The sequence below is a fragment of the Denticeps clupeoides genome, chromosome 3 (assembly GCF_900700375.1).
Source record: "Denticeps clupeoides chromosome 3, fDenClu1.1, whole genome shotgun sequence".
Lineage (NCBI taxonomy): Eukaryota > Metazoa > Chordata > Actinopteri > Clupeiformes > Denticipitidae > Denticeps > Denticeps clupeoides.
Window position 1 is genome coordinate 9,613,460 of NC_041709.1, and position 22,157 is coordinate 9,635,616.

General features: G+C 42.7%; 1 protein-coding gene across 4 annotated transcripts in view; it reads right to left on the reverse strand.

The window, feature by feature from the left end:
• Nucleotides 1-421: 421 nt before the first annotated feature.
• The window catches only part of scai (suppressor of cancer cell invasion), a 24,770-nt gene continuing 3,034 nt past the window's right edge, over nt 422-22,157 (reverse strand). For 2 of the 4 annotated variants that reach the window (XM_028974573.1, XM_028974572.1), the window contains exons 2-17: nt 16,522-16,636; nt 10,350-10,445; nt 9,007-9,093; nt 8,819-8,917; nt 8,627-8,723; nt 8,297-8,395; nt 8,022-8,174; nt 7,511-7,612; nt 6,282-6,383; nt 5,050-5,128; nt 4,872-4,971; nt 4,560-4,641; nt 4,168-4,240; nt 3,659-3,832; nt 3,458-3,558; nt 422-3,037 (exon numbers count right to left, since the gene is read on the reverse strand). In XM_028974573.1, the coding sequence (XP_028830406.1) occupies nt 2,891-3,037; nt 3,458-3,558; nt 3,659-3,832; nt 4,168-4,240; nt 4,560-4,641; nt 4,872-4,971; nt 5,050-5,128; nt 6,282-6,383; nt 7,511-7,612; nt 8,022-8,174; nt 8,297-8,395; nt 8,627-8,723; nt 8,819-8,917; nt 9,007-9,093; nt 10,350-10,445; nt 16,522-16,628 (1,698 nt within the window). In that variant the 5' untranslated portion in view covers nt 16,629-16,636 and the 3' untranslated portion in view covers nt 422-2,890. The remainder of the gene's footprint in view (nt 3,038-3,457; nt 3,559-3,658; nt 3,833-4,167; nt 4,241-4,559; nt 4,642-4,871; nt 4,972-5,049; nt 5,129-6,281; nt 6,384-7,510; nt 7,613-8,021; nt 8,175-8,296; nt 8,396-8,626; nt 8,724-8,818; nt 8,918-9,006; nt 9,094-10,349; nt 10,446-16,521; nt 16,637-22,157) is intronic. The other 2 variants (XR_003749269.1, XR_003749268.1) reach the window with 2 other exon arrangements.

Genomic DNA, 22,157 nt, shown 5'->3' on the forward strand with positions numbered 1-22,157 from the left:
GGAATCTATATGAGAGGGTAAGATTGGTGGCATCAGTTGAGAACAAAATTTGGCTATTTTTATTTGTTGGCATAGCAGTGGTACAATGACCCATGTGAGGAAATGACCTCACCAAGTGATCTTGTGTAGAAGAAGAAAAGAAGAGGACCAAGAACTGAGCCCTTAGGAGAACAAGAACAGATGAGAGTTTTGCTGATCTGGCCGCATGCAGCCTCTCAGAAACAGCCAATGGGCCGTCTCATGAATGGCGAGTTTAAGGAGCTGAAAAAAAATATACAAAAGTACCGAGTCTTCTTTTTCTATCCTCTTGACTACTGGTTGGGATGTAGGTTGTTCTGAGACAGCTGATTGTAAACACATAGCTTAAGGACTTATGAGAGAAGAGAGCACTTACTGAAAGTGAGTGAGAGTAAAATACATATTAAACAAAACAGTCATAAAGTTTTAATATTCTTAAATAGCATTCTGAAAAAGAAAAGCTTGCATGTTTTGGTATTGTCACATTTTTTTTTTTAACTTAACAACATCAAATATAATTTGGCAACAAATGGGACAGAACAGTTATAATAAGTGATAAAACACAGACAGCTGAACAATGCAAGTTACTTGAACTAGCAACTCTAGAACCCCTTAACTTATAAAGAAAGAGTATTCTGACCATTACTTCATTTTAATTTTTTTTTTTTTTAATCGTTCCCTCCCACAACAGTAGGAACCGGTAGAAAAAAACACCCGTACTAACCAAGTAACACTTCAGATTTGGGCCTAAAGAACTACACTTATGGCAACATCGGAACCCCGAACTGTCAAACACATCAAGATTTCAGCGCTTGTGTGTCACGGTTAAGCCTCATGTCAAGAAACTAAAAATTAAAACGCATCAGGAACAAAATTGTCAGAAGCTTGGTGATCATGCTATTACAAAGTGTACTTTGTATAGTGTTGCCACTCGTGAGATCTGGACAGGAAGTGGTGGGGCTTCCTTTCTACTTTTTTTCTTGCCAGTCTCCTCCACGTCTGAAGTCCTGGTTTGGTTACACAGCGAGGGTGTGAGCTTAGTAAGTGCCTCAGCGCCTGTGCTTCTTTCATTTTGTGTCCAGTCCTGTGGTCCCCGTGGCTGCTGTACACATGATGGGGGAGCGTGTAAATTACAGTAGTCATTAGAGCATGTAGGAAAAACACTCTGAACCAATGCCGAACACAGCAGTCATTGAGTGTCTGCTGTTGTGGCCATGTCTCTTTATTTTGGGGGGGGTTCCAGTAGAGTTGGCAGTGGCTGGCAGAAATGTGTTAGGGTAATGAGAGTGAAGTCCAGAGATGGTGGATGAGTCTATGACGTCAATGTCTGGCTAGTACGGTCTTGTGCTTCTCAGAGACAGAGCTGATGGTCCCGTGTGATCAGTCATATATATATATGTATATATAAAAAAAAAAAAAAAATACTCTCCCTGTCAGCACTCACTGAAAACATACTGTTATAGAGGCAGCATGACAGTAAGGGTTCAAGACGCACCTCTACATGCTCTAGGAAGTCTCGGTCACCACGGGAATGCGGCCAAGTGCGTAGTTAGGGCTGTCCTGGGCAAGAGTTCGCAAGTGCTGGACACAAATGGTGGGAGGGGGGGGTGAACTCTGACATGCCTCTTACCAACAGCACAACAGACAACATCAGGCCAAAAAATTCAATACAGTAAAGTGCAAGGCTATTATTATCGTCATCATTTCTATTAATCAGGACTTAATTTGAGAGGGAAAATGCACAACTGCCCTATTTTCTTTTGTGTCTGTTTAACAAAAAGTTGTTTTTTTGAAATTTCAAAGAAAGAATCAGTGGCAGTTTCCTCCTGATGGCATTCGGGATGTCCTTGGAATGTAGGCTGGCTGCAACAAGCCAAATGAACAGAAGGGGGTGTAGTGGAGACAGCATCATGGTCCATTCACAAACTTCGGCACGGGCATCTCTTTTCACAATTCATCTACAACAAACATCCCAGACGTACTAAAGACAAGGAACATCTTGCAGCATCACATAATTTCATTTTTTTTTCTTTTTCTTATCTATATAGGGTTATATACACATTCATGGTATGTTTATATGTAGAAATCCTCCTTGTGACTTTTTAAAAAAATTTTAAGAGAAAATTTTGACTATCATGTGTGAACTAGATGTTGGACAAAACTCCTTAAAATAGCAACGAACCTCACAGACCCCTTTCAGGCTCGCTGGGATCAGTCATGTAAAAGCGCAATTAAAAATGTCCAACTCCAGGGATTAATGTACACAAAATACCAAAGAACTTGAGGGAAAAAGAAGTGCCACGTTGAGAAGTCTGTAAAAGACAAAAAAATGCACATGCCGGTGTAAGGACGTGTGTAAGCGGTGTTTCTAATTGCTCTAACCTTTGGAAGAACCAATCTTGAGTCTGAACATAGAGTGAATCCTCTCCTGCCTTCTGACTCCAACAGCTACATTTCCAAAACTTCCTGTTATGATTCAAATCTGCAATAGCTGCCCTGTGTATTTATTTATTTGATTTACCTAGTATTACACAGATACAGTTGTGTGCGTGTTCACTTATACATACATACATACAACTGTATCTATGTAATACACACCTGCTAAACTCAAGCCTCTGTAGAAGATTACTTCTGGGGACTGAACAGAGGAAGAATGTCACCGTTTCTAAAAATGTCTGTGAGCATGGATAACAATTAGGCCACAGAGAAGTTCAATTACAAAAGGAATCAGTTTTGGCAAAGAATAACCTGCGGACCTAATGTAGAGTTCAAATTAAACAACAAGTTTTTTTGGAGGAACTACGCATTAGCGTAACTCTATAAATGTGTGTGTACACGTGCATACGTGTCAGGATAACGATCTGGGACGTGGTCAATAATTATCCATCATGCCATCACAGAATAGATTCTGTACGTCCAACATGGCAGCCAGATCCAGAACATGTTTCTGCAGGGTTGTGCTCTCCACAATGTCCTGTTTGGGCAGCTGAGGATACGATTCTGGAAAACTCTGTGACTCCTGCAAAGACAGGAGAATACACACATTCAGCTGTTAATACCACAGCACAGTACTATACAGACAGTTCATTTAATTTCCACCAACAACTTCCACCATTATGCCAAACATGACATATGGATGACAATGAACAACTGTGATGAGATTTACTTGTAATCCGATGGAAAGGGAAATTAGGGGTCCTGTATATAATGTACGTGTTAATTTAGCCTAGAATGGACATTCACCAGGTTAATTTGAAATGATTTCTAAAATATTTTCCAAACTTTTAAATGTTAAACATTTTATATCATGGATTCCATTGTGAATAAATTAGACTCACAATGGAGCACTTTTTTTTTTGCTTGCTTGGCTATGATATCCTGTCACACACTGGCTCACAACAAAATGAGAAAGATCATGCAGAAGCCCTGGGTCTCCTACCCGGAAGAGCTTGTGCAGTCGAAGAGTTGCAGAGCAGAAGACAAAGCGAATCATCAGAAGTCGCAGGAATTCGTCTCCATAGAACTGCAGGAAGGCTTGGTCTGTGCAGGACAAACAAAGTCTGAGTGTGTTTTTAAATGCTACATTCAGTTTTTTTTTAATGGACCAGTAAGAAAAATTCCCAGAATCCCTCTGGATTACCTATGACTCGTGAGCGAGTGATCATCTGACCGATGTCACGATTCACTTTGCGCAGGAACTCTTGGGCCTTCTCCCATAGTCCCTGGCGCATGCTGCTGAGTCCGCACACAGACAGGAAGGCCATGAGCGGGTTGTAGAGGAACAGAGTGAACAGGCTTCCCCTCTGGGACTGGTCTGAGAATGACAGAACAAGAGTAGCTGGAGGAACAGCATGTAATCTTTAAATAAAATAAAAACACACATTAAATATATTTACCAGATTTTAACCAACACAAATAGCAAGTAACATCAGTTCACAGCTGTACAAATATTTTTGTGAATATTATATTTAGCCATTTCTTAATAGCATTTCAAATGAATTATTTCAGAGTATAATGATATAATAATCCAACCTTTAACTACAGCAAGCCTCCCTAAAAACCAGCGAAGCTTTACCAGAAACACCTCACTTACACATTGGCATTGGCCACAAAAATGAAAAGTGATTGTGGGATTAAATAATATGAAACCTTGCATGCTCTTGGGATAAACTGTTGGAGACAGCAGGCACACCAGTGGCTGGCCAAAGAGATTGGAGAAATTCTGCAAAGACCGGAATGGACAGGAATTTGTTAGATACGGCAAACACTGACATTCTGCAGAACTGCAAATATGGACACAGGGGGGCGCTCTTACACAGAAAAATGATCATGGAGTCAGAGGCAACACAAAGGCTATTCATAAAACGTGTTACTATAAATATTGTTTTTCATCCATTTTATCTTATTTCGTATTCTAATATATGACTGCACTCTGCCTCTTTGTTTATGAACAAATACAATCTAAAAATATAGTCCACCTATAAATAAAAAAAAAGGTGTTTGTGATCTATTTTGAGGGATGTGTTTAGGCCCTTGATCACCTTGTAGGCCGTACTGTTGGATGAATCCACAATGACAAACAGGGGCTTCCTAGTGAATGGGAATAAGTCACCAGGGTGAAGGCTGCAAAACAGAAAGCGACGTGATTATCATTGTGAAGCACATCAAACACAATGTGTGGGGACGGGACTTCGCTCAATGGTGATTTGAACCCGCACCCCTCTGTTTATGAATCCACCACTGCCCAGGAGAGATGTACAGCCAGAGGCCGGTGTGTAATTATAAATGCAAATAATCTAACTCCATAGATAAATCTTAATGTCACTGTAAACCAGACACATGGTTACGGTTACCAGTGCATCTCTTTCTGTGCCTGGTTCCTCTTCTGCACTGTCTCCCCATTCACCACATCGCGGTTGGTGTTGGTCAGTACACCACCATACTCATAAGGTCCTGTGGGAAAAGAAGATGTTTCAATATAACAAAATGTCACATTCACATAAAAACTGCTGAGACCAGGGAGCCGCGCACCTTCATAGTCACTGCGTGAAGTAGGGAAGACTCCAGTGGCAGAGAGGTAGACCAACAGCACACTGTTGGCCGGCAACTCCTAAAGACTCATGGAATAACACATGGAATAAAATAAGAAATATAATCTAAAATTTTAATAATTGTAATAACTGTTAAATGAAACCAAATAGAAACAGCACATCAATGAAATGAAACACTAAATAACTAAAGTGGGGACTGGGGCTGTTACAAAGTACGTTTCCAAGATACTAACGCTTGGGCCTTACAAATCAGTTCCTGCAGGCAGCACTCCAGATGCCCATAGCACTTTTCCTGCAGTTGCTCTTCATACAGTCGAAACTCAGGAGACGACAGGGAGTGGAAGGCAGGGCAGCCAGCATTGATTATGTAACTATAGAAACCACCAAATAGAAGTGCGGAAAAGCAGAGGGGGGCATTTGGAAGGCGAGAGAGGGGATATTTGATATGCGGAGTTTGGAACAGTCCAGCGGCTTGAATCACAGCCATATGTGTGCGTGAGTGTAGGTGCCAAATCTGACTCCTTAGCACTGTGCCGCATACGGGCAGCCAGACAGCGAGAGGGAAAATGAACGCTGAGATGAGGCACGGTGCCATTCAGCAAGCAGCTCTCTGCAAGATCAAGTGTCAACCGTGCAGATAGGACAGTGATGGCATTAACACTACAATCGTTACAAGCCCTGGGATCAGAGGCATCCCAGAGGGGCTGAAATGCCGATAAATTCTACTGCAATTCAGGATGGGTGGAATGCACTGATTAAACTCTGCCAACTCCATGTTGATGCTGTACAGTTTAACAAAATATTTTCCTCTCAACACCTAGGGGTGGTTTGCATGTCCCCAGGGTGGTAGTAGCCTAGTGGGTAACACACTCGCCTATGAACCAGAAGACCCAGGTTCAAATCCCACTTACTACCATTGTGTCCCTGAGCAAGACACTTAACCCAAAGTTGCTCCAGGGGGGGACTGTCCCTGTAACTACTGATTGTAAGTCGCTCTGGCAAAGGGCGTCTGATCAATGCTGTAAATGTAAATATGTGGTTCCTTGTTCTAGCACAATCTGAAGGCAAATTCATATTTCCGGTGGAATGAGTGGAACCAAACCAGGAGTCTCATCAGAGTGCCAAGTCTTATAAGCATACCAGATAAAAAAAAACAAAAAAAAAACGGTGACCGTGAAGCTAGTCTACCAGGCATTTTTGGGGAGTCCAGACCTTGAATGATGCCGACAGGAATGTGTAGAGCTGGCTGAAGGTGGGTTTGTAGAGCAGGTACTTGTGTGGGTTCTCTCTTTTGGCTGGTTTCTCACTGGGCTCCTGTGGAGAAGAACAGATGGAGAAATTGGGTAATCCACCTTCTTCGGTATGGGAAAAAAAAAGGTTCTGCAAAGGCCCTGTAAGCAGGACAAAAATGTGTGTATTTTAAACTCCACATGACTGTGACTGCTTCCTTCTTACCTAATGGTGTCTACAATATGTCTATAATCTAAAAAAAAAAAAAATATTCCTACTTTATATCATTTTCCCCAAGTGTGATTTCACGCAGCACTTTAACTATCATTTTGTCTATTTTTACAAGTATTTGTGACTATGCATTATATTAGTTATTAGTTTCTATGGTCTTTTTAAACCCAGTCACTTGGGAAGCATGTGTTTGTTGGTGCCAGTCCCAAGCCCGAGTAAATGGGGAGGGTTGCATCAGGAAGGGCATCCGACTTTTGACAAATCAATTGTGTGGACAGCCAGACCAGCTAAGGAGGGTTCATTTTACAGTAGCGTTAACTTTAAACACTTAAATACTAGCCACATACAGACAAACAATGGCTTTAAATTGTTTATGCCAATTTTGTCATTTTAACTACTGTAGATATGGCTAGCATTCTACCCCTTAACCCACCAGGTATCAGGTTTGTAGTTATGTAGAAGCAATCAAACAACCAAACAGTGTTGACACTCTCAATAATGAATCAATGACATATAAGGGGGAATGTTACAACACTGATGTGCTGGGATCACAGGCAAGCGATTCAAGTATGTATTAAAAATTATATGGTTGATGTGACAATGGCACAAAAACATTTTTGAGACTCTTCAGATATGGCTTCCTTAATGAAATAAAAGCAGTCTGTTTTGTTGCTAAGCAACCTCATTCAGCCCGCTTTCAGGTGGACTGCAGATGCTTTGCATTTCCCAATGTGATGAGTAAAACAGGGTTAAAAGGTGGAATGATGGTTAAAGAAGACGTCAAATTGCTAATATTGTCAGATATCAGCATTACAATGTGTCTCAAAATGCCCCACAAGCTGAAGATAGAATTTAACGTGTGGTAAAGGCTAACTGTTGGGATGCTGTCTACCCAAGACAGAAGCCCGTAGGCAGCTGCCAGCCAGGCGGCTCACATGGAAGGACCGTGAGAAAGAAAATACATGAATGAAATTCCTCACCAGCGTTCCTGGTTTGTTGGTCTGTGCAGACAAGTTGACCGGTTCTCTCTCCAGAGCTTGCAGCATTCGGAACATGTCAATGGTGAGCTCGCTGAATTTCACCTGCAGCCCAAAAACACGAACCCATCTGAGCACACAGCTGTACCTGCACCCTTAGCCCACTTCCACAAGATCGTAAACTACTTTTTTCCATTTACCAGACATACTCATCTAACCTGACCCATAAAAAGGCACACTGCGTCCATGTGAAAACAAGAAGTTGAGGAGAGAAATAAAACAAGGGCAGCGCGAAGGGGAACCTCAGACCGAGAAATGAGTGTGAATGAAATGGACGCAATCCCAGACCGTTTAATTTATTCAACACTCACCAAGCGTGCTAAAATAACCCTGATGTCCATATGTAGTGCAACAAAAACATTCCTCTTTCCAAACGTGCATAATGAAACAATCTCTCACTCCATCTGCTTGTGGTGCCGATGGAGTGTAAGGGAGCGCTGAACACAGGCTGTACCTGGCTGTTGCAGTTGCCAACTATAAGTGCGTCGGCCAGAGCAAGCTGGCCAACCACCATTCCCTGCTCCAGCTGGGGCACGCCCCCTTCCTGCAGCCGATTGGACATCACCACCACACTGTTGTCATCATTCAGCACTATGACTGGGTCAGCCTGCCATACAAAATTAACCACAGGCAAAAATAAATAAATAAATAAATAAATCAACAAATACAGAGAATTGACCGGTCTGTGCTGCTGATGTGGGGAACACACCATCAGTGACTCAGACTCACTTCCACAAAGGCAGCCACCTCCTGCAGGACCAGATTCCACTCCAGCTGGTCCTCGGTGTTAAAGCGCTGGGTGTAGTCCTCGATCTCCTCAGACAGCTCCTACACACACCGGAAAAACCTTTTCCTAAACTGATACTTGATGGCAAGCAGACACAGGCAGTGTACAAGTCAGCTTTTAATAATGTCCATTGACAAAACTCAAATGTGTGTCAATAACATTTACAAATGTTGAGATGAGAACAATGGGACCCATATAACAATCTACTACATAGTAACTCTCAATTGTGCATCTCAACAAATTAGAACATCATTGGATAATGGCGCCCCTACCTTCACCAGGACTGTGACCAAGTCATTTTTGTTTAGAAGCAAACAAACCACAATGTATCGGGCATAGTATCGTAGCTTCTTCACTACTAATTCAGGCCTAGGACACAGAATAGAAGTGAGAAAAAAGGTGTTCCAGTGCAGTTAGCAGAAACAATGAGATATATATAATATATAAGAGAGCCCCCATCTTACCGGTCCTCCTTGTTGACCTGGTAATAGTAAGAGCGCTGACGGATGGCGGAGTAGAAAGAGAAAGCTTCATTCAGGTAGCTCGTTTCTGATGTTCGGAGGCTGAGAGAGTTAATCAAGAAAATGAACATGGGATCAACTGGCAAATGTGAATGTGGAAACAGAAAACACTGGAAAAAAAACAAACTTACTAATAGTGGTAGTAAAGTTGGCCGATTTTTGAGGCCACCTCTCCAATCTGCCATCTTTTAAGCCCATACCGATTGTCCAGAACCTGCCTGCTCATTTAAAAAAAAAAAAATTTTTTTTACATTTTATGTAATTTAATCCGTATGTCTATAACAGTGTGTCTATTTGCTAAAGGTCCTTCAGATGGTCTGTAGATCCTGCCCATAAAGCAATCTATTGATAGTCACCCTGCCTTAAACACACTCCATGAGTAATACTACATGCAGGCTGTCACCTTCCTGAGGATCTACTGGCACTAGATGATCTGCTGTTGGCACTCATCAGTTCATCCATTGTTATCTTAAAAACAATCCAATTACTGAGATAATGTCAGAGTAGGGAATATTTGTTTCTCTTCAACCAGCATACATCTCTTATGTAAATGAGAATAGAAAGGACCAATTTACAACTGTCTTACACACCAAAGATGCTCACAAGCAGTCAATGACAATCTGTTTTTGATGCATTTCAAGAATAAAACAGATAAGCACAAATTGGCCAATGGACCAGTCATCTTAGATGCCGCTGCACAATTCTGCCTCCATTGTGGGGTGCAGCAAACAGCCCTCCATGCATACTGATGGCCTCTGAGAAACACCAAGTAACGCAAGGGAGAGTGTTGAGCGGTGGAGGCAGTCACCCCAGATAAGTTGGTTCAGGTACACAGGAGATGATTTATTTTAGGCTGCTGGCAGGTGGAAGACACCACAATGCAAAGTCCTAAATAAAGGTCTGTAGAACAGAGACCAATCACGTCCAACCATTGTACCACACCGACATCCGCTCACCTCAGACCAACAGAACCTTCTGTTCATGTAGTGCTGGCATAATGCTCACACCCAGGCACTATTCATAGTCACATGGAAATAAAATCTAATGCAGCCTGATCAGAGATATTTTGAGTAAACTGGTAGTTATTTTCCTGGCTCACAGACCCTGGCACGCCCTTGTTTTGAACCCTGGAAGTAAAAGTGGTGTGCAAGGAACATATTTACATCTTCATTCATTCTCTCTCTCACTCTCTCTCCCCTTGTTTTAGTGTCTGCCCTCTCTAATTTTAGAGATAAGTGCTTTCCTTCCACTTATACCCTGTAACAACCTTCCCAACCTTCGGCTCTCTGTGCCATGGATTAATATTTTCCGGTTGGTTCAGCATTGATGATCCAGTGCTCAATCACATGATTTATTAATAAAAACTTACCTAAGAACACTTTTTGTCCATTTCAGGCTTCCCTTCTCTGAGCTGAGCCCAGTCTAATGTTTGTGTTCAAGTGTCCCCATCAATCATGCAGAGCTGCAAACTAACCTGTGCTGCTGCTGAAACTTCCACAGCTTGGTGTAGACATCAAAGGTCCGGCCAAAATACGACTGCCACTGCTTGTGCCCGTACTGCGGGAGATCTCTGCAGGAACAGGGGGCATGGGGTACGGGGTCAAAAGGTAAAACCACAGGCCATTTTACATTTTGTGCTAGTGTTAGATAAGCTATTCTCTGCTGTTACCACATTTCACGAACCAATCAGAGCCCTGGGTGTGTGCGTAAGATCTGTCAGTTTTCTTCTCCGTCCTGATGTGATGATGAGTTCACTCCTGCAATAGTGTCACGCTAAACCGAAGTCACAGGTGTTACTATGTGTGATGTGTGTGAAGGGGTGAGAATCCAGGGGAGGAAGAGAGTATCAGAGAGAGTCCGACCGAGAAAGGACAGAGGTGAGAAGCAAAAGGGGTTGAAAGCGGAAGACAGGGGGGGGCACAGCAGCAAGAAAAGCAGATGGACAGAGAAGGGGGAGATGAAGTGTGTGTGTGTGTGTGTGTGTGTGTGTGTGTGTGTGTGTGTGTGTGCGCGCGTGGTGGGGCAGCGGTGACTCATACAGACACTGATGTGATGGGTTGTGATGCTGGTCTCTGATGGAGAGAGACGTTGCTTTTTTAAAATTTCCCACCGCCCCCCCCCCCTTCACCCAATCATCCCCAGTCTATCCTACACAGCTCAGGGCCCTGAAGGGTTGCCATGACAACACATCTGGAAATGCTGAATTTGAGGAGAACGGTGGTTTGCGGCAGCAGGAGAAACACGCACACACACAGGATCAAGATGACACGCGCAGGAGCTGCCGACGTGCCACCGCTGTCTTTCAACAGATGCATCCGGCGTGGGTCACCCGAGGGCAGGTGGCGGCTCAGAGAGGAGCAGAGACTTTTCTACTTTAATGGATGACAAAGGAACAGAGCAGAAGCCACCCCTGGCAGACACGCATGCTGACGGAATACTGAGTACAGGTCGGAAAACCCAGTTCGGGCACAGCAGAAACCAAAGAGAAGCACTACCCCTTACTTCAGAACACCGATATGAAAGTAGGCACAAATCCGACCCATTCATAAGAATGTGACGGACACGCCCTCCATACTTCCTCTTGAAGACACACACACACACACACACACACACACACTCATTCATGAAACACATGTCACGCATGGCTCAGTTGGTTCGGAGGCTGCGGCTGTGATTTATAGTTCACCTTGTGCCCTTGCCAGTTGAGGAAGACAAGGTCACAAAGAAGATGGGTGTGATTGTCAGGCAGGATTTAATTTCATTCCACGCACCATTAATTTCTCTTCCCTTCTGACAGGATTAATACCCTCAAGATGTATTCACTGGCTGAAGGGTGAGCAGGATGGAGCAATAAATTGGTAATGGGAAGGGGGGCAAGAGATATGATGGAGAACCCCTCCAAATATACAGTGTTAACGATTTCTCATACAGTGGGGGCAATGAACCTAACGGTTAAGGAGGTGGACCCTGAATCAGAAGGTTGCCGGTTCGAATCCCGATCTGCCAAGGTGCCACTGAGCAAAACACTGCTCCCCGGGCGCCTGTTGTGGCTGCCCACTTCTCACTAAGGGTGATGGTTAAAAGCAGAGGACACATTTCGTTGTGTCATCGTGTGCTGTGTTTCACAATGACAATCACTTCACTTTCACACGGTTTTTACTGGATTTGTAATTGATAGAATTTCAATGGCATTCTTGTGTGTGCCTGTGTCTTTTGTGCTTCAAGAGTCAAAAGCTACACAGGCCTAACCCTGTACATTATGAAAGTGATGAGGATCAAAAATGTAACCTTACACTTATTAACATCATATGTAATATTCAAAGTAATTTTTTTAAATCATAACGGAAAAAAAAAGGTCCGTACTGAAGCAGTAAATCTACTCAAAAAGGTATCCTGCGGAATTTCAACCTTTCTATGCCCGGTTGACCAACTCTATACGTTCAGACGTGAAACAATATAGTGGTCCTTACTGTAACTGTTGATCACTTCATTGATCAACATTGTAACATGAAAGCACGTTGTAAGTCGCTCTGGATAAGGGCATCTGCCAAATGCCTTAAAATGTAAATGTAGATGTTGTGGTCAAAAGTAAAAGTAAAATACAAGAATAGCTCATTTCCAAGCCACCCAGTGCCAGTGTAGAGTACAACTCAACTACAGTAAAATCAGGAGTGCAGGATAGTAGCACAGTTTGTGCATTTCATATGTTACAAACCATAGCAAAACACAACTGTCTACCACAACTGAACAGACCTACCCTGGCACAGATAAAACACGAGAAAACAGCCCGCTCATTGTTCTTTTTATGCACAAAACATGTACCAAAAACATACCGAAAACGCATGCCAAAAACAGATACCATGGGAGATCCGTGCCGTTGCAACCCTACTAATCAGAGGGCTAAGAACAATCCGAGGATCATACGACATGCATGGTTAGAACCTCCCTGTTCCAGAAGTGGGCCACCGTCCTGTCCTCGGCACACCTCAACCTGATTAGCACACAGAAGCAGGGCAAGGATCCTCTGAGCTCCACGTCCCTCAGACGCCCCCTCTAGGGACAGGGAGAGAGGGTCACTGCGCCCCAGATCTAGCAAGCGCATACAAACCTGAGCAGAGCAGATGCTGCCATAAATGCCTCAATTAAACAGGTCCTAATTACAGTCTAAAGGGAACCAGAAATCTGAGATGAAAAAAGTTTAGCACTTCCAAATGCAGGATTGTTCTATGGCAAAACGCAACCCATTGGTAAATTTTAGAGGAGCAGAAAACATTCAATTACTGCAGTACATTACTTGCATGTCTGGACCCTACACTGATATGATATGATCAGCCAGGATCAGTCAGTCAATCTGACAACATGCAAGATCTGCAAAACACATCCAAATATGCTGGCATAAATCCACATGGTGTATCAGTCTCTGTGTATATCACCCACTCCTACCATGCAGCCCCCTTCCTTTCAGCAGGCACCGGGACTCTGGACAGAAGAGCTAATGAAGGGCTCCACATACCCAGACACCTGCTAGCCTCAGCTACAAAGCTGAAATTAAAGAGAGACATCTTTCAATGCGACAGCGACTGAAAAGCACACAGACCACTCAAGTAAAGGATGTTGCTAGGAGAGAAAGATCAATGCCCTGGAACGGCCCCACCACCTCAGCACCACAATCAAGAACAGGACTCTTCAAATCCTGCTCATCACAGCCGGCCATCGTTTAAATGGACAAGTCAGCTCCTTTCACCAACGTGGTTGTGCTCTTACATTTACATTTACATTTACGGCATTTGGCTGACGCCCTTATCCAGAGCGACTTACAACGTGCTTTCAAGTTACCATCGATGAAGAGATCAATTCCGGTTCACTAGGACCCCCCAACTATGAATACATCTATTTAATTCACTCTGTTGTAGATTCTGTACACAAAGTTCGACAACAAGAAAATTACAATTTAATCTAAATATTCTTTAAAGAGGAAGGTCTTGAGCTGTCGTTTGAAGGTGCTCAGTGACTGAGCTGTTCTGACCTCGAGGGGAAGTTCATTCCACCACCGAGGGGCCAAGACGGAGAAGAGTCTAGATGAATGCCTTCCTCGTACCTTCGGAGATGGGGGGGCCAGGCGAGCAGTACTGGAGGCTCGGAGTATACTAGGTGCAGCGCGAGGTGTAATAAGGGCTGTGAGGTAGGATGGTGCTGCTCCATGTTTGGCTTTGTAGGCCAGCATCAGTATTTTGAACCTGATGCGTGCAGCTACTGGGAGCCAGTGGAGGGAACGCAGCAGAGGGGTGGTGTGGGAGAATTTGGGAAGGTTGAAGATCAGTCGTGCTGCTGCATTTTGTATGAGTTATAGAGGTCGGATGGTACATTCTTCTGAAGTGTAGAGATGCCTGCCTAAGTAGGTAATGCTGAAGAACGGTGCGTTTGATTGCAGATATCCTTTCATCTCCTCAGCTCCACAAAATTGGACATAATGGGTGATGTCAGTGTACATGGACCACAACAAACAACAACGAAGAACATGGTCCTGATGTGAGTGCGCTGGTCTGTGGTCTTACACAAAGGTGCACCAAACCCGAATTGCCCAGGTTGCGTTACAGTAAAAACAAGCCGTTTTTACTCAAACGGCCAAGGTCACATCGCTGACTGCAGGACATGTCTTGGGGTGTTGGGTGCCTGAATGACACACAGAGGCTGTTTGGCCATTTGTTTGCACTCTGACTCAGAGAAGCAAAGGCAACAGATGACCCATGAACACATGATTACGACAGAAAAACAGAAGCCTCTTACGTAAATATGAGAAAGAGAAGACATAGCAAGAGTATAGGTTCAGTAATCATGAGTTTGTTGCATTTTTTATAACGCCATTTCTAACTTCAGTCTATGCGCTGCTGCGGCTCCTGAATCCATTTGGTTGGATGAAGAGCTCTCCTTCAAATTGAAGCATCGGCATTCAGACAGACATTCTTGAAATGCAGCAGGTATCTGCAACATATATGTACGCTATTTACAGTATGTAACACACACACACACAGATACACTCACTCTCTGAACCATGTTTCTGCGTGTGTGTGTGTGTGTGTGTGTGTGTGTACTTGAGTGAGACAGACAGTGCCCACACTGCTGTCATCTCTAATTGATAAGCTGTGACTACAGCAAACGCTTTACTTAATCTGCAGACGATGATAATGATTGCAGACAGAGCTTTGCACACAGAAATAAAACCACACACACACTACACAACAAGCTGGCACACACAAGAATGCGACACATTTGAAAGAAAAAGCACACTTAGTCATAGTATGTTTGAGCAAACAATTTCTACACACACACACAAATTAATCCATGTGTAGAGCAGTGAACACAACCCACACCAATCATTCAATCGGTTATGTGACCCAACACAGTCTACACATCACACAACAGTTTCCAAGGAACACTTCAGTATAGCTTTAGTCAGATAAACAATTAACGTAATTTAACATCGGTCATGATATTTCCAGCAAATCGTAGTCAATTCTTTAATCATTCTGTTATTACAACACAATTTATATCCATCCACTTTGCTGCTGTATTACCTGAAAAAAATCTGAAAGTGTTGTGATAAACCAAAGCACAGCACACGGTGCACACAATGAAATGTGTCCTCTGCTTTTAACCATCACCCTTGGTGAGCAGCGGGCAGCCATGACAGGTGCCTGGGGAGCAGTGTGTGGGGACGGTGCTTTGCTCAGTTTCACCTTGGCGGTTCGGGATTCGAAACGGCAACCTTCCGGTTACGGGTACGCTTCTTTACCCGCCAGGCCACCACTGCCACAACAATTTTTGTATTGATTGCAATTTTCACATGAAAAGACTGTTCACTAATTGTATGTATATTGGAGAAGAGGAACCAACTAGTAGCAGTCACAACACACAACAGCCCTTTTTGCTGGTGTGTATCTCTGAAACAGAAGATTTTAATCATGGTGGGAACACACCAAGGACAAAATCACACCCATGGACAATTGTGAGTTGTACATGCCTTTGGATCCACTGTTTGGGCCTTGAACCATTCAATATTAAGTTATTCCCCAATTACACCAATACGAAAATTAGAGAGAGAAAGACGTGCTTTGTGCTTGACCTGTAAATTCAAGTGATTTACAGAAAGCCCCCACACACTGAATGAACTCCGAAAAAAAACTGTTTCTTGTGTGCATTTCTGAGGGCCTCTCCAAGTTTGTCTGAATGTTAAATGGAGGACACTTGAAAACACAATTAAGTAGCCCATAGAAGTAACAGCCACTTTATATTACAGGAAAAAAGCAGAAGGCAGCAATTGGAAAAGAAGCGGTCGGTCAATACTAATTCACTTCTTTCAATACAGAAAGTGACCAGAGATTAATTTGAGATGGGGCTTCCACATTTCATTTCAGATTCAGTCCTGATAATTTCACATCAAACAAGCCAGCTTGATGTTACACAATTACCCTCACTGAAAAATAATATAGAGATGCATGATATATCAGCAATTGGGTAAACGTAAACTTCGTGAATTAATAAAAAAAAAATCAATTTCTCTGCACCATTGAGATGTAAGCGCTGAGCCAAAACTGGGCGCTTGGGTTAAATTAAGAGTCATGCATCAGGCATGAAGACACACTGACCTCAGGCCATTGAAGAGCTGCTTTGACTTGTCCAGCAGATAGCAGAAATCGGTGACCGTCTTCCTCTCGCCCAGTGGAATGTCATCTTCAGCCCCCAACCCTGTCATGGCACCTTCTGCATGCACACACACACACAACACACAAATTAACCAACTTATTCAGCTCAAATTCAGACAGTGCTATTCATAGACGCATGAAAGGTTGACAATTTTAATATTTGAATGACTATCAAAATTGTACAAAAACTGTTCTTGAATGAGCAAATGGTTACATAAAATAGCTCTGGGATGACTAGTATTAAGTAATGTGTTATTCTGGACTACAGAACTGATGCAATCAGCATGCATTATAATCAAAATACTTATTACTATTAAGAATATGGTGAAACAGCACTTCAACAAGCCATTTTATACAGATTTTAAAAATGTGAGCATATCCCCTACCCCAAATTACACACACAGTCATGTGAGAAAATTAGGACACCCAATGAAAGCCTGTATATTTTAAAATATTATTTGGACATATGGATATTTAATATACATTTTAATGATATTGAGGGATCAAAATAATACAACTAAATAATTAAAGCCTTTTTAAAACTTTCTGTGAAATGTAATTTAAAAAGAATGCAATTTCTGGTGAGGAATAAATTAGGAAACCCCCACATATTATCCCACTTAAAATGGTTAAAAATCACACAGAGCTGTATCACGTCAGGTGCATTTGATCAGAACATTGTTCCCCAGCATTGTAAAGGAGCGTTGCCCTGGTTAAACCTCAGATTAGTTTGGTGTGCTCCTGAATGTTGAAGTGAGCAGCATGGTAAGATCTAAAGAGCTGTCTGATGCCCTCAGAAAGAAGATCGTGGCCGAGTCTGGTAAGGGATTTAAAAAGATCTCAAAAGAATTTGACATCAGCCATTCCACCATCCAAAAAATCCTAAAATGTCATCATGGGAACTACAGCAGGCTCTGGCTACTGTCAATGTGAAAGTGCATGACTCTACTATCAGAACGAGACTATACAAGTTTGACTTTCATGTGCAAGGAGGAAACCTCTGCTCTCTAAGAGAAACATTAAGGCCAGACTGAAGTTTGCCAGAGCAAGCGTAGACAAAGACAATGACTTCTGGAATAATGTTCTTTGGACAGATGAGTCTAAAATTTTATTATTTGGACACCAGAACAGAAGACATGTTTGGCGTAAACCAAATACAGCCTTCCAAGAAAAGAACCTCATACAAACTGTGAAGCATAGAGGTGGCAGTATCTTGGTTTGGGGATGCTCACCATCATCGAATCCATCATGAATTATACTGTGTATCAGAGGGTGCTTGTAGAACATGTGAAACCATCTGCAAAAAAATTTAAGCTGAAGCGGAACTGGATACTGCAACATGACAATGGCCCAAAGCATACCAGCAAATCCACCAAGGACTGGCTAAAAACTGAGAAGTGGAGAGTCCTGGAATGGCCAAGTCAAAGCCCTGATCTTAATGCCATTGAGATGCTGTGGGGTGACTTGAAATGGGCCCTCAAACGTCTCACAGCTGAAAGAATTCTGCATTGAGGAGTGGGGCAAACTTTCTTCTGATCGATGTCAGAGACTGGTAAAAGGCTACCAAAGGCGTCACCGAAGTTATATCAGAGAAAGGGGGCAACGCTAGTTATCAGGGCATAGGGTGTCCTAACGTTTTCCTCCATTAAAATGTACATTTTTGTTCATTTCTTTTTTTGATGTGTAAAAAAAAATGTTTATTTTTTGTTGTTTAATTGTCACTTTCTTTTCCAGACATACATAAAAACATGATTGGACATTGATATGTGAACATTTCCTAATAAAGAGCTGGTTATTTAATCACACACACACAAACTGAAAAATGAAAATTATTTATAAAAAGGGGGCCTGAAAAGTCCTTGTGTTGTCCAAATGTTAAAATAAATCCTAATTTATAGCTGAAACAAACACTCTCAAAATGAAGACAACTCCTGGCCTGGAACATTCAGAGCCACACTGTCCAGAAACGAGGCACAAGCGGGAAACAGGATGGATTGCTCTACCTTTTACAGGAAGATTATTTTTAAAAAAATGTACCCCCTTTGAAATTGCCACATTTTAATTTGGGTCTAGCTCAGTAAAGCGGGACAGTTTTGGAAATTTCATGCCTTCTCTGTTAATATTTCCTTTAATAACATAAATTTAAATCTGGATGGAATAGGTGGCATGAAGACATTTTACCAACTGTCCCATTTGACTCATTTTCACATACAGCGGGGCACAAACAAATTTGGCAGCCACTGATTGTGTGAGAGATATGAGAGGTCTGTAACTTTCGTCATAGGTACACTTCAACTGAGAGACAGAATGTGTTTAAAATAAAAATTATTATAAATTTTTTTTTTTTTGTATGATTGTATGATTTCTAATCGGTACTGTTTTTGCACCACTGTATTTCTTCCAGATTACATTCCATTGCTTAAAATGTAAAATATTCCAAATATTTAATGACTGCACTCCCCTCATATTTCTTTTATCAACAGAACATAATGAGAAAAGGGCAAAAATTCGGCATGAGCAAAAATGTTAAACATCCATTCATCGTATGAACTTCACGTAGAAATGTATCTTACAGTGAACTAAATTAATTAGATGCTTTTCTAAACATTTTTCCCACTATTTACTGGCGATTACAGTGTTGGCAGGGGGCTGTGGCATGTGCAGAGCGCAAGATTGGGATGCCGAAGCGTATGATATTAGTGTATTTTGACAGCGCGTTCCAGTTACTCATGCAGCCGCGTTCCTTACTATCCGAGTGTGACGGCGGAGGCCTGAGCTCAGCCGCCCTGTTCTCTTCAACGTGCAGAGACGGAGCGGAGACCGAAAGATGGGGGTTGGGCTGGCGGCTTGGGCAGGCTTTGTTCACCATATGTCACCGCGCTGCTGAGGAACCTGCAACAGAGCAGTCAGGCTCGTCCAGGGTGGAACGCTGTTCTGAGATCAGCCACCCTTGAGTTTGGTGGACAGCAGGGTGCCCACAGAGACAGCGAGGTCGTTTCAGGGGGCTTTGCACGGATGTGGGCAGAGAGCGGGTCGGCTCCTGGAATGAAGTCCACTGTTACTTACATTCAGCGGCGCCTGAGATGCTCGGGGGAGCGCGTGCAGGCAGCCGAACATTTGTGTGCATGCATGCAAGGCATGCATGTAGGCTTGTGTGTGTGTATGAAGTGCATGTCATATGTTAGCATGTGTGTGTGTGTGGCCTTGGGCAGGTGTAAGACAGCTCTGTCAGACGCTATCTCATCCAGCGGCCCTTCCTGTGGGGGGGATGGGCACAGACGGTGGGAGTGTAAATCAAGCTGTGCTGTGTTATGCAGCCGCATTACCACACATATGAAAGTACGAACAATGCTAGTAATTGTTTTAGCATCAAGCGTGTGACCGAGATGGAGGTCTGTGGTCCACATCACAGATATTCTTAAGTGAGCAGAAACTCGCTGTTCTGCCATCGTTAGGACGTGGAGGCTAATCATTTTACAAATGTTAAAAATACACACAGCCATAGGCAACATACAGCAGAGTGCAGAGATGCAGTTAATGGTTCAGTTTGTCACGGCATCTGAAATAGACAGTTGTCTCACAATCAGGGTTTTGTGTTTAGTTTTTCTCATAAGGTTATTAAATACATATCATTTTATAAATATGTAAATATATTTTATAGTTTCATTGGTCATGTGTTGCGAGCGCTGACCAAATAATTTGACCACAAACAGAACGGCAAAGCAATTTTAACAAATTTGCATGGCAAAAAAAATTCCTCCAAGGACCTTCTAGGCACTGTAGGTGACATCTACATGGTTTCCACATTTACATTGTTTTAACAGCTGAATGTGGTCTCCTCACAGAGGACCAGGATATGCTTACTTGACAGTGGTTCCACTGGGCAGGGCATGGGGGCATATCCTATAACTGAGATTTGGTACTGAAACTGATACGAGCGCTGAAACTGATATGTGATGTTGGCCAAATCAGATACCCTGACAGCACTTAATGGCAAAATGGTTCGCTGTACGGTTGATACCGTGATCACATGAGTCATGTTGAGCCTTCAAGGTGAGGTTCCATACATTTTGTTTCAACATAGGTTACTGATGTGAAGTGTTGCTAATATTCATATTATAAATTGTACATAATATAACATAGTTATTACCATGATTCTCACAAACAGAATTTACAAAACCACATTTACCCAAACTATTTTACACACAATTCACAAGAAGGTCTCTCACACACACACACACACACACACACACACGGAGCCTGCTGTAACTGAGCCAAAGGGAAGGACTCAATGCAGCATGGAGGCGGATATACAGCAGAAAAGGACAACAGACCATCAGATTCCTGTGGACTTCATCCCCTTCACACATCCATCACATCCACTCTCTACAACCTTCAACACAGCTCGGGGTTGCAGCGACGCACCAAACTGGTGCTCTCCAGGGGTTCTTCCGGTCTTGCATACGTGAATTGGCTGTTACAGAGTTCAGCTGCCCCAAATTCTGGTTAAACCTGGATAAACCCGGTAAGAAAATGGATGAGCGGTTGTACAGTTATTCATTACTGGTTTGAGAACATACCATAAAACAATTGTTCACACCAAAGGGACCTCTTATGTCAAGACAACAACCAGATAATGAGATGCCGTACTGTCCATCTGAAGGGTTCTTCACTCTAAGCCTCAGACTCTTAATCATCACTTCCAGAGCAGAAGACCAGAGTAAATGCTGCAGGACAAACAGCGAGTGGAGCGCTCATGTTATATTCATGCGCCTGCAGTGGCGCTCCAATCACAGTTATTATTTAAAGACAAAAACCGCCCACAAAATGCCCTATGTGTGTTCAGGTCACTCAGGGAAAAAAAAAAAAATTTTTAAACGCCTTATTTTTACAGGGATCCGAACACTGCCCTACATGAACGCAAAGGGCTTTCAGCAGGAATTATTTGGAACATCTTGATGTATAATGCATTATTAAATCAAATATTGCAGATGTTGCACTTAATTAACATGTATATTTTGTAATCGAAGACCACCACCAGTTTGATCAATGCACAAATAACAGAACACCACTTAGCCGTTCGTGATTAATACACGGTGAGTATCAAAACGTACGATTTTGATCCTCTTATAAACACTTGAATAAAACATCTATACAATACCAATTAGGGTTTCTATGATTCTGAGATGGATTCTCTATGACAGCAAACCACAATCAACTGCACATCTCTACACAGATCCAGTGCACGCTCACAATACGTTGACTTACTGTTTGTGGGGTGGCGGTTGCCTAGCGGGTAACACACTTAGTCACAGGTTCAAACCCCACTTACTACCAGTGTGTCCCTGACCAAGACGCTTAACCCTGAGTCTTTGTAAGTCCCCCTGGATAAGGGCATCTGATAAATGCTGTAAAAGTAAAACAGAAATGTCTGTGTATTGGAATTTGGCACCCAGAGTTCACTGATTGATTGTATCAGAACATTCTGGTCTCCTTACACTTTTTTCGTGAGCCTCTCATAGTTCACACACAAAAAAAAAAAAAAAAAAAGCGGCTGATGACTCATGAAAAGAGAAACC